This window comes from Asterias amurensis, chromosome 12 (assembly GCF_032118995.1).
Source record: "Asterias amurensis chromosome 12, ASM3211899v1".
NCBI classification, from domain to species: domain Eukaryota; kingdom Metazoa; phylum Echinodermata; class Asteroidea; order Forcipulatida; family Asteriidae; genus Asterias; species Asterias amurensis.
This window is the reverse complement of record NC_092659.1, coordinates 3502822-3515317: the sequence shown is the minus strand read 5'-3', so window position 1 is coordinate 3515317 and position 12496 is coordinate 3502822. Positions and strand designations below refer to the sequence as shown.

At 37.3% G+C, this 12496-nt stretch overlaps 1 protein-coding gene across 1 annotated transcript; it reads right to left on the bottom strand.

The window, feature by feature from the left end:
- Positions 1-4258: 4258 nt before the first annotated feature.
- LOC139945109 (uncharacterized) lies at positions 4259-11520 on the bottom strand. The gene is made up of 2 exons (XM_071942378.1): positions 10795-11520; positions 4259-7728 (listed from the first exon to the last, which is right to left on the bottom strand). The coding sequence occupies exons 1-2, from the start codon at positions 10795-10797 to the stop codon at positions 6865-6867; spliced, it is 867 nt and encodes a 288-aa protein (XP_071798479.1). The 5' UTR covers positions 10798-11520; the 3' UTR covers positions 4259-6864.
- Positions 11521-12496: the final 976 nt, after the last annotated feature.

Here is a 12496-nt window from a genome sequence, read left to right as displayed (position 1 = left end):
CTACCAATTAGTTCATCTTGGGAAGACATATAAAACTCTCGTAATTCTGTCAAAAAAAAAAAAAATCAGTAATTGGATTCTAAGAATGTATATTTGGATTCTAAGAAGTTAAGCGATTATTTAGCCTGAAATGTTTTCAGTTACAGTAAGGTTTTAAACTTATATCCGTCTTAAAGGTAATTAAATCTTTGAAGAAAAAAAAGGTCGGTATCCATGTCATTCTCTGACGTATTGGTCAAGTTCTACAACATCTAATTGACTACTTGTGTTGCCTAGCAACCATCTACGCACGTCCACATCGTCTTCACTAAGTGCATGATGAGCACATCTTGGCCCAATTTCATAGAGCTGCTAAGCACACAAATTTGCTTAGCATGACATTTCTGCCTCGATAGAAACAGGATTATTAACCAAAATTTCCACATGATTTTCAGGATGAGCAAACATCAGCTGAATGCCAGTAACAAGCACTGTGCAACAAATGGACATTTTGTTGGTAATCCTGTTTTTATCAAGGAAGAAATTTCATGCTAAGAAATTTTGTTGTGCTTAGCAGGTATATGAAATTGGGCCCGTGTAGCGGTGTTTGCTAGGAATTACGTCTCTAGCTGGGTGTGGAACAAACTCGTTAGTAAAGTTGTAGGACAACCATTGTGCAAATCTCTTTTCGGAGGAGTGTTCAAAATGGCTCTGAAAACAGATTTTTCTACATGATTGTACCGAACGTTGACTGTTTTTAGTTAGTTATTATTATGTTTACTTGAGTTAAAGGCACTGTGGACTCCTTAGGTAATTTTGTCAAAGACCAGCATTCTCACTTACTGTATCCCAACATATGCATAAAATAACACGTCTGTGAAAATTTGACTCAATTGGTCATCGAAGTTGCAAGAGAATAATAGAAGAAAATACACCCTTAATTGTTGCATTGATACTTTGTGTGCTTTCAGATGCCTAAAAAAAGTCTTTAGGACTGAAGTCTTTTGATAATTGTTTGAGTGAGAAATTACCTATTTCTTAAAAACTACGTTACTTCGGAGGGAGCCGCTTCTCACAATATTCTATACTATCACCATCTCTCCATTACTCATTACCAAGTATTTTTTGTTTAATGCTAACAACTATTTTAAGTAATTACCAATAGTGTCCAGTGTCTAAAGTAAGATCCGATTCTAACTCTGCGCGGCACCTTCATTGATCTTTTGCGCGCCATTTAGGTTTTTTTTTCAAAAATTTAAGTGAATATCATCATCTCAACGTGCAAGTTATTATTGTAACATTTCGTAATAACGATAACAAAAAAATGCAATTTTGGCGTTATTTGGTGCTATTATCTTCTTCATATTTCATGTGCTTTTAAAAGAGAACATTATCTCATTGTTTGTAAAAAATAAATTGCGTTGATGGCAAAAACATTTTCTTTTTTAATAGACATTTTGAGGGGAAGCGGTCTGATACTTTAACCTATTTATTGTTTACCTTATTTTCCGATGATACATTTGATGGATTAGTTGGACCTTGTATCTGTAAATATTATTTAGTATCTTTTAGTCAACAAATTTCATGATTGTTTTGATATCATTACGTATCTAAGATTGTGGCGGGTCGTTACAGGGACAGAAGTTCATTGTTGTGGCTTTCTGATTGTTGCATCAACAACAACAACATGCAACTGGAGCCGTGTTCCTGGCGATATAACCATATAGACTCACGTGACTCTAGTTGTGACGCCATCTTTGATTTAAAGTCACTGGACACCATTGGCAACTACTCGAAATAATTATTAGCATGAAAACGTATTTGGTAATGAGCAATGGAGAGCTGTTGATAGTATAACCATAGAGTAAGGACAGTACTCTATGGTATAACACATTGTGAAAAACTGCTATCTGAAGTAACGTAGTTATTGAGAAAGGGGTAATTTTTACTCAAATACTTCAAGCCTGAAGTCTTTTAAATATTTATTTAGGCATCTAAAATCACACAAGTTTGTGCAACAAATGTGATTTTTCTTTCATTATTCGCATGTAACTTTCGATGACCAATTGAGTCAAAATGTTCACAGATTTGTTATGGGATACAAGAAGTGAGAATACGGGTCTTTGGCAATAACCAAAGAAGTTCAGTGCCTTTAATCTTTGTTGTTATGATCATAGCGTAGGCCTACCAACGGCACGGGTTGTTTGTGTAGGGCAAACTTCAACGACGTATCATTGTGTTTGTTTTGCAGACCTGTTTTTGTTGCTGATTGTTACGAGACGTATCAATAAGATAACGATGACCGCATTTAGCTTTAAAACCTTATTTGGTATAAAATTGGTATGCCCAATACATAGGTAACGAATTTCCCCGTCGACAGTCCTTCAGAACCGGTTGGCTGGGAACCTTGTTTAGGGCTCACTACCGCCCCCCCCCCCCCCTCTCTAAAAAAAAAGGGAAAATGATAAACATATAAAACCCACCCAACAAACACATTTTCTTTTTGGGGGGACTGGTGGCAAAAAAAAAGGAAAACTGAAACCCCAACACCATAACAAGCAAACAAAACCTCCAAAAAAAAAAAAAAAAAAAAAAAAACACAGACAAGCACACAAGCACCCCAACAAACACCCCAACAAATAATGTAGAGACATTTAATAATACAGAAAATTGCCTATGCATCCATGGCTAAAGGTCCAGTGCGAGCATATTATATTTTGCCATTCATTATATTTTTCCCGTCACCAACAAAGAGATATATTATTTAAAACCTTGGCTGAAAGGGATATTGAACAAAACTGAAAATAGTCATATTTTGAGAATTAGATGACGAAATCATACAAATAATGAGAAGGTAATCGACTTCCTTGATAGGTGGTAAGTGATGCCATACATTGCATCATGACTTCCCGTATGGTATCCCGCACAGTGAAGCGTCAAAGGAAGTTATAACATTAGACTGGTCCCCTGTCGGTTCTTATCCACAAGAACAAAGACAGGTATTGGTTCATATAAACACATGTACGTCAGATTTTACTGAGAATCTTATGGCGGCCATGTGAACTGGTGCGAGGTCAAAGACGATTATGTGCGTGGGCTCAACAGCAAATCTCTGTGGGGTAATTCACAAATCTCAAAGTGTGACGTCAGATGTTTAGGGTAAAGGCTGCTGTTTAGGGTTTTCAGCCCCTACCTGACTGCGTTTTTTTTTTCATGGAATAATTTTCAGGGAAATTCCTTCCATAAGGTGAAACTGAAACTTCCTTCCTTGTCTTCTTGGGTTATTGGCTATAGTATACTGATTATGTTCGTTTTTCTGAGAGTCGTTTGCGTCACAACCACATATTTGTATGAAATAAATAAATAAGTATACATTAAACCTAATCTTGATTTCGGGAAAAGCGTATCGGAGTGATACGTTACATAATGTTTTTGTATAGTTTAGTTTTGAAAAGTGTTGGGTTGAAGGATAAGTCGATTTCGAGAAGTAAAGTGACCGGAAATCTTATAGTAACAATACAGAATAAATAAGTCAGTAAAATAAATAAGTCAGTAAATAAAATATTACAAACAAAATAAATAACATGACATTATTCGACTCTTTGTTTTGTAAATGAACATTACATAATTGTTTTTGCTTACAAATCAGTTGCTGACAGTGTAAGCACTTAATGCAGTCCAGCTATATACAATGAACTGACAAACCTGTAGAAGTTTGAGATCGATCGGCCATCTGGGTCACGAGAAAATAGTAAAAAACCGACATCAATGCAAAAACTTAAATGAATCAAAATCTCAGTGAGCGATGAACTCCTATTGGGAAATTAGTTTTATTTATTTCTCATAAAGTTTCAGACAGAAATGTTTCAAGGGCTGTTTTCTACTAACATCATCATTAGACCGTGTAAGTTTTATGTAAATCTGTGATATTCGCGATTTTTGTTCTTACGAGTTCTGTAACGTTCCTTTAAAGCCATTGGACACTTTCGGTAAACTGTATTGTCCAAAGACCCAGACTTCGTGCATCACAACTGATATAAAAAATAACAAATCTGTGAAAATTTAGGCTCAATCGGTCATCGGAGTCGGGAGAAAATAACGGGGAAAAACCACCCTTGTTTCCGCCCGTTTCGCCGTGTCATGACATGTGTTTAAAATAAATCCGTAATTCTCGACAACGAGAATTAATAATTGTTTTGATGTTCTCTCGAAAAGAAAAGCATTTAATGGAATAATATTTCAAGAGAAGTCTTTCACCATTACCTTCTGTAAACCCTGTAAGTTATTTGTAAATCTGTGAACTTTTATTTTTTGTTCTGTGCCGAAAGTGAATAATGGCTTTAATATTGTTAAAGGCAGTGGTCACTATTGGTAATTGTCAAAGACCAGTCTTCTCACTTGCGAGATAATAAAAGAAAAAAACACCCTTGTCAAAGTTGTGTGCTTTCAGATGTTTGATTTCGAGACCTCAAATTCTAAATTTGAGGTATTGAAATCTAATTCGTTGCAAATTCGGAGCCGTTTCTTACAATGTTTTATACTATCAACCTCTCCCCATTACTCGTTACCAAGAAAGGTTTTATGCTGATAATTATTTTGAGTAATTACCAATAATGTCCACTGCTTTTAAACACGAAACAACGGGTTCATGGTTTGGCTTTTACATTTTTTTTTAACTATACTTCTGTGAAGAGCGTCTAAAATAATACTTTTTGAAAAATTAAGTCATTACACGCTAGTTCATACAAAAACATTGATTGGGATAACAAGAATTATAGTTTATCAATTACAATTAATCGGGTTAAAGCCATTGCCCCCTTTCGGTACAGAAAAAAACATTAAAAGTTCACAGATTTACAAATAACTTACAGGGTTTACAGAAGGTTGTGGTGAAAGACTTCTCTTAAAATATTAGTCCATGAAATGCTTTACTTTTTGAGAAAACATTAAAACAATATCAATTCTCGATAGCGAGAATTACGGATTTATTTTAAACACATGTCATGACACGGCGAAACGTGCCGAAACAAGGGTGGATTTTCCCGTTATTTACTCCCGACTCTGATGACCGATTGAGCCTAAATTTTCACAGGTTTGTTATTTTATATAGAAGTTGTGATACACGAAGTGTGGGCCTTGGAAAATACTGTTTACCGAAAGGGTCCAATGGCTTTAAGCTAATTCGAATCTGAAAGTTTTTAAAGAAGATTTTTTCCATGTATTATCTTTATTAAATTTAAGATTAAAAACGGTCTTCATTCCGTAGTCTTTTTTTTTTTTTGCGATAGTTTTTTCGACATCATAAATAATATTTATATTTTAAAGATATTTGCGTTGCATGATAACCTTTTAGGGCCACAATATATTCCTTATTTAATGTGCATAACTGAATTACTCTTGTAACATACCTATGTACAATATCTCTACATAAAACAACTTCAAACGTTCTGTCAGTTTATTTTACTCAGTTTTCTATCTATTTTTTTTATTTTTTACTTCTCTTGTTTAGTGATCCTTTCGGAAATATTTTTGGCTGGCTATAGTGCCTAAATGTTTGCATCTGTACGCTACATGTACTTGAATTACACGTTTGGATGTCACTCTAGGCTCTTTCCAGTATACGTAATAATAATATTGCAGGCCTATATTTTTTAATGTATCATCGTGTCTGCCATAATTATGATACTGCTGGAGGCTTATTACTAAATCAATTGAAGCTTGTTGTTAAGGATGATTTTATGAGATGAAGCAATCATTAAAGGCATTGGACACCTTTGGTAATTGTCAAAGACCATAATTCTCATTTGGTGTATCTCATTACCAAAGTTATAAAATAACAAATCTGTGAACATTTTGACTCAATATTGTTCGTAAGTTGCAAGAGAATAACGAATGAAAGAAACACCTTGTTGCACAATTGGGTTTGCTTTTTGATACATGAAATGGGCTTCAGGCATAAGAATTCTTTTATCTGATTCAAATACTTGAGTGAGAAACCACATCTTTCTCCAAAAACTACGTTTCTTCATGGGGAGCCGTTTCTCACAATGTTTTATAGTATCAACAGCTCTCCATTGCTTGTGCAAATTATTTTTTAGTAACACCAACAGTGTCCAGTGCCTTTAATACAACACCTTGAAAATGGCGCAAGGTGAGGTGGCGCAAATTGCTGTCAGACCACACCAATCAGAAACGCGAGGCCATGATCCTAAAATTATTTACGATAAGTTACACAAACAAACAGCACCTCAAGGGGGACATGCGGCCGATTTCACGAAACGCTTGGATTAATCCTATCTTGAGTTAGGACGAGTAACTCATCCTAACCTAGGATTAATCTTTGGGTTTGCATGTTACAGTGCAAGGCTCTGGGACTCGTCCGAAGTCCAGAGATTCCTAGAAAGAGTTTGGTGAAATCGACGGCTGGTCAATTCCTGAGTCAGTTTGACCCGAGAACTGAATGACAAATTTGATTTTATCTCAGATTCTGCGTTTAATAGTCTGACCCATTTCTGGTTTATATTGACACAGATTGTGGTCCACACTGACCCATAATGTAGATGTTTTGAATCATAACGACTACCCTGATCATTTCTTGTATTCAATACTCCGAGTAAGCAGTTGTTACGTCACACACTATTAGTGGCTGGAAGTTCGTTGTTTTAGTATTGTTTACATTTTAAGTAGAAAGAAAAGCATATACTTGTTTGCATTGTGACTTGGCAAGTGAAATTATCATCACCAGTCTTATGCTTGGTTATTTTTTAGATTAGTTAGAACTCATTGACGTTTTGCATTAGTGACTCACTTCATCTGTCTGTGAAACTGGTTCGGTTGTTTTCGTTGTATCTCCGGTTCATTTCGGAACATCTCTCGATTTTTTTTTCACAGCGGAGTCTCTCTGCGTACCTGATTGTAAGCGTGCACGCTGCCTCGAGGATTGTCCACCACGACGGTAAACGTTTGGTAACGGTCCTCGGGAACAACGACAGAGGGCGCTGTGTAGACATCTTCCACTGGGAAGGTGCCGACCTGCATCCGGAGTAGATTCAAGTCGAGTTTGGATTCCTCGAGTCGAACTTTGACGATCAGTCTACGGTAGTGGCACGCAATCACGATGACAAAGACGTTGATGATGACGAGGACTACGCATGCACACGAAGTTCCCCAGATGACGTAGAGAAGGTAGCTAGAATCGCAAGAGTCCGCTGTTGATTGTTTATAGTCGTCATCAACAGCAGAATCATTGAGGATTTTTGTTTCGAAGATGGTAAAAGCGGAGAACGTCATCGGCTCATGATCGGAACACAGGTAAAACCCTGGAATGTTTAGTTGAGATGGACATGCGTTGGTTGGTGGGGTGCCTTTGGAACATGATGGCGTGTTAGATGACGACGAGTGTGGTGACGTGTTGTGTGGTAATGATGACGTAGTGAAATGCGATGACGTGTTGGTAGTCGATGACGTGTCGTAGGATGATGACGTTATGGGTGACGATGAACTGTTGCAGTTTGGGTTGTAACAACACAAAGACGAACTGGTGCCGTTCGTAGAGCCATTTAAAGGAAAATCAATGTCAATCTTGATTATACGAGATTGGGAATACGTGCCATTCAGCAGTAGACGCGCCACCTTTCGGCAGCTGGGCTGGGACGTCGAGACGCCACGTGAACCGGGCACAAGTTCCACATGCACCGGGAAGTGTGTCCTTGTTGGTCCAGTGAAGCCCTCGCTGCTGGCTCGAACCCCCTGAAGTATCACAAGAACATGGAGAGCAATGAACATAATCATTGTGGAATGATAATGCAGTTTTTTGGACAGTATTTATGGGAGGAAGAACTTGCTGCTAGTGCGCTACCCAAAGCTGCATTGAGATGTATAGCATTATACAGACATCACTTCTTTTGCCTGCTTACTCTAAGAGCCTTTCGTTTCGCTAATTGAAAACAAAACATACACACACAAACACAAATGCAATATCTCATCTCTGTTTATCTTACAAAAAGAAACATTTTGGCGTGTCGAAACAATTTCGGTTGGTGTTTCAGTTGTAATTCAAGAGGCTCTAATAGTGAAAATGAAAGTCACATTACAACTTTGGTTAGATAGAAGGTATTTTTGTGAATCTAGAAACTAAAGAAAATGAAAAAAATGACATGGATGAGTCTTGTTTAAAGCCATTGGACCCTTTCGGTACAGAAAAAAAAAAGTTCACAGATTTACAAATAATTTACAGCGTTTACAGAAGGTAATGGTGAAAGACTTCTCTTGAAATATTAGTCCATGAAATGCTTTACATTTTGAGAAAACGGTAAAACAATATAAATTCTCGTTAGCGAGAATTACGGATTTGTAATAAACACATGTCATGACACGGCGAAACGCGCGAAAACAGGAGTGGGTTTTCCCGTTATTTTCTCCCGACTCCGATGTCCGATTGAGCCTAAATTTCCACAGGATTGTTATTTTATATATAAGTTGTGATACACGAAGTGTGGGACTTGGACAATACTGTTTACCGAAAGTGTATAATGGCTTTAAAGACACTGGACAGTGGACACTTTTGGCAATTGTCTAAGACAAGTATTCACACTTGATGTATCCCAATATTATGCATAAAATATCAAATCTGTGAACATCTTGTGCCAATCGGTCATCGAATTTGCAAGAGAATTATGAGAGATAAAACATCAATGGTGTGCACTTTATTATAGATGCCTGAAGTCTTTTATTAAGTGAGAGCTTAACTTTTCCCCAAAACTACGTTACTTCCGAGGGAGCTCTCCCTTGATTGTTACCAAGTAGGTTTTTATGCTTACTTTGAGTATTATACAAAAAGTGTCGGGTGCCTTTGTTTGTTTTTTTTTCGCTCGAACGAGTTCATTGTTCACTTACAACTTTCATGACCATTATTGAGTCCAAATTTTCAGAGATTTGTTATTTGATGCATATGTTGGGATTACACCAAGTGAGAATACTGGTCTTTGATAATATTACCAAAAACGTCAAGTACATAGAGAGGTTTCGCAAGCGTACGGATACAGATCAGATATTGATACGTCGACACTTTGTGTGTTCACGTGACTTATCAAATGTTGTCGGAAAACTGTACAAGGCTAAAGCCTTGTGAACTTTTCAAATTTTGTCGAATAAATGAACAAGACCTTGTGAACTTTTTAAATGTTGCCGAAAAAGTGTACGAGCCTTGTGAACTTTTCAAATTTTGCTTAAAAAGTGTACAAGGCAACTTGTTGCCTTGTGAACTATTTAAATGTTGCCGAAAAAGTGTACAAGGCTATAATCTTGTGAACTTTTCAAATTTTGCTTAAACAGGGTACATGGCCTTGTGAACTTTTTAAATGTTGGCGAAAAATTGTACATGGCCTTGTGAACTTTTTTAATGTTGCCGAAACAGTGTACAAGGCTATAAACCTTGTGAATTGTTCAATTTTTGCTTAAAAGTGTACAAGGCTATAGTCCCTGTGAAATTTTTAATTGTTGCCGAAAAAGTGTACAAGTGAACTTTTTAAATGTTGCCGAAAAAGTGTACAAGGCTATAACCTTGTGAACTATTCAAACTTTGCTTAAAAAGTGTACAAGGCTATATAGCCTTGTGAACTATTTAAATGTTGCCGAAAAAGTGTACAAGGCTACAATCTTCTGAACTTTTCAAATTTTGCTTAAAAAGTGTTCAAGGCTAGAGCCTTGTGAACTTTTAAAATGTTGCCGAAAAAGTGTTCAAGGCTATAACCTTGTGAACTTTTCAAATTTTGCTTAAAAAGTGTACGAGGCTATATCCTTGAGAACTTTTTAAATGTTGCCAAAAAAGTGTACAAGGCTATAGCCTTGTGAACTTTTTAAATGTTGCCGAAAAAGCGTACAAGGCTTTAGCCTTGTGAACTTTTTAAATGTTGCCGAAAAAGTGTACAAGGCTTGTGAACTTTTTAAATGTTGCCGAAAAAGTGCACAAGGCTATAACCTTTTGAACATTTGAAATTTTGCTTAAAAAGTGTACAAGGCCATAGCCTTGTGAACTGTTTAAATGTTGCCGAAAAAGTGTACAAGGCTATAATCTTGTGAACTTTTCAAACTTTGCTTTAAAAGTGTACAAGGCTATAGCTTTGTGAACTATTTAAATGTTGCCAAAAAAGTGTACAAGGCTATAGCCTTGTGAACTTTTTAAATGTTGGCGAAAAAGTGTACAAGGCCATAGCCTTGTAAACTTCTTAAATGTTGCCGGAAAAGTGTACAAGGCTATAACCTTGTAAACTTTTCAAATTTTGCTTAAAATGTGTACAAGGCTATAGTCCTTGTGAAATTTTTAAATGTTGCCGAAAAAGTGTAAAAGGCTATAACCTTGTGAACTTTTAAAATGTTGGCAAAACAAAATGTACATTGCCTTGTGAATTTTCCAAGTTTTGCCTAAAAAGTGTACAAGGCCTTGTGAACTTTTTAAATGTAGCCGAAAAAGTGTACAAGTGAACTTTTGGTATCCTGCTTGATATAGATATAGAAAATATTGTTAGTCATTTGCAAGCAAACAATGAGAAAATGCAGTGTTTAAAACACTGGGTCTCTATCGGTCATGTTAGTCAGAAAAACACTCATGATGAATGCGAGCGCACTCAAGTGAAACATACCTTTGAGGTAGATGGTTTGCGAAACAAAATTCAACACATGGCTGACGTGAACGGATACGGTTATCATATCCGTATCTGTATCTGTATCCGCACGCTTGCGCAACCTCTCTACTTATAGGGTGTGGCCGCATACGCAAGTGGGTGAAAATCAATACACGGATTTATGGTATCTTACCATTAGAGGGCGTGCTAGATGTGCTTGAACGGGAAGAAGGAGAACCTCCGGCTGGCAGATGGTCTTATCTCCCCCTGCATCTGTGCGTATGACGTCATCTCCACGTCACTGTGAGTGGGAATGGTCTCGTACGAGCGAGGCTCTAACATGAGATCGAGGTACTGGATGGGTTCCGGTCCCTCCTTGCTCGGGCACACAGTTGGGTTTTTACACCCACTTGGGTTGGGAGTCGTGGTGCCACTTAGTGAAGCCAGGGTGCCGTGCCAGAATGTCATGGGGTTGGGGCCACTGTAGCCGTCGTCCTTAGTCTGGTGAACGTCGTCGTTGAGGTGAGGATCGGGGTCTGTTGTAGTCGGGGAGAATGAGTCCGTTTGGTTCAGTCTTCGGTAGCAGAACAGACAGCAGCTACTGACCATGACGATCAACCCCACAGCTGAGGGTACGATCAGACAAACAGACAGCCATGTCAACCTCTGCGAGAGTATGCCATCATCATCGACCTCATTGGTCTTCTGGTTTGTGGTTCCTCCAGCTGCGTGCCCCTGACCCGTATCCTGATTCGGGTCATTTCCAGATGGGTCGTTTGCATTTACTCCCAGCTGAATGCAGACCAGAATCAACATGGTCCGTACAGCTTGGCACATCATGCTTTTAAAAAACATCCAAATATTATTTCAAAATTTCCTCCCAACCGAGACTCTTTCTCGAACTCAACAGTTTGAGTAGAGGCTAAAATGAACACTGCAAAAACATTCACTCACACGAATATGTCGCTATCAACATTTCCTCACAAAAAAAATTAAAGCAAACAAACTAGAACCGACCAAATAGGCGTGACTTCAAAACTCGTGTTGTTATACGCAAGAGGAAGTTTGTTTCTTCTTCATGAATCATTTTTATTCCGAAACTGAAACGAAATCAGTTATTTCTGAGTACTTCATTATAAATATAAAACGATCTTGATAGAGAGAAAGGCTTCTGAAACAAAATGTGATCGTTGAAGACTTGGACTTAACTTTGTACATACATGCAATGGTTTTTTTTATGTAAAATTTTCTTGTTTTGTTTGGTGTTATGCCAACAATTCTCACGCGAATTCATCAGGACCAAAACCCAAGAATCCTACAAGTGCAATATAAAACGTTTCAAAGGTAGCCTCCTTCCATATAACTAATAATTATATCTTCTGAACCGCGAGTTTTTGCGTGACACTGTTGATCTCTCTTTCTCTTAAAGCCCTCGGACACGTTCGGAACAGAAAAAAAGAAAAAAAATCACAGATTTACAAATAACTTACAGGGTTTACAGAAGGTAATGTTAAAAGGCTTCTCATGAAATATTATTATTCCATGAAATGCTTTACTTTTTGAGAAAACATTAAAACAATTATCAATTCTCGATATCGAGAATTACGGATTTATTTTAAACACATATTTTATCATGACACGGCGAAACGTGCGGCAACAAGGGTGGGTTTTCCCGTTATTTTTCTCCCGAATCCGATGACTGATTGAGCCTAAATTTTCACAATTGTTATTGTATATATAAGTTGTGATACACGAAGCGTGGGCCTTGAACAACACTGTTTACCGAAAGTGTCCAATGGATTTAATTTGTTTTATACTAAATCAAGGCTGTTTAAGTAGAAGTAGCATTACCATTTTAATTTTGAAAAGTCAAATTTTATGATGACCACGGGCCA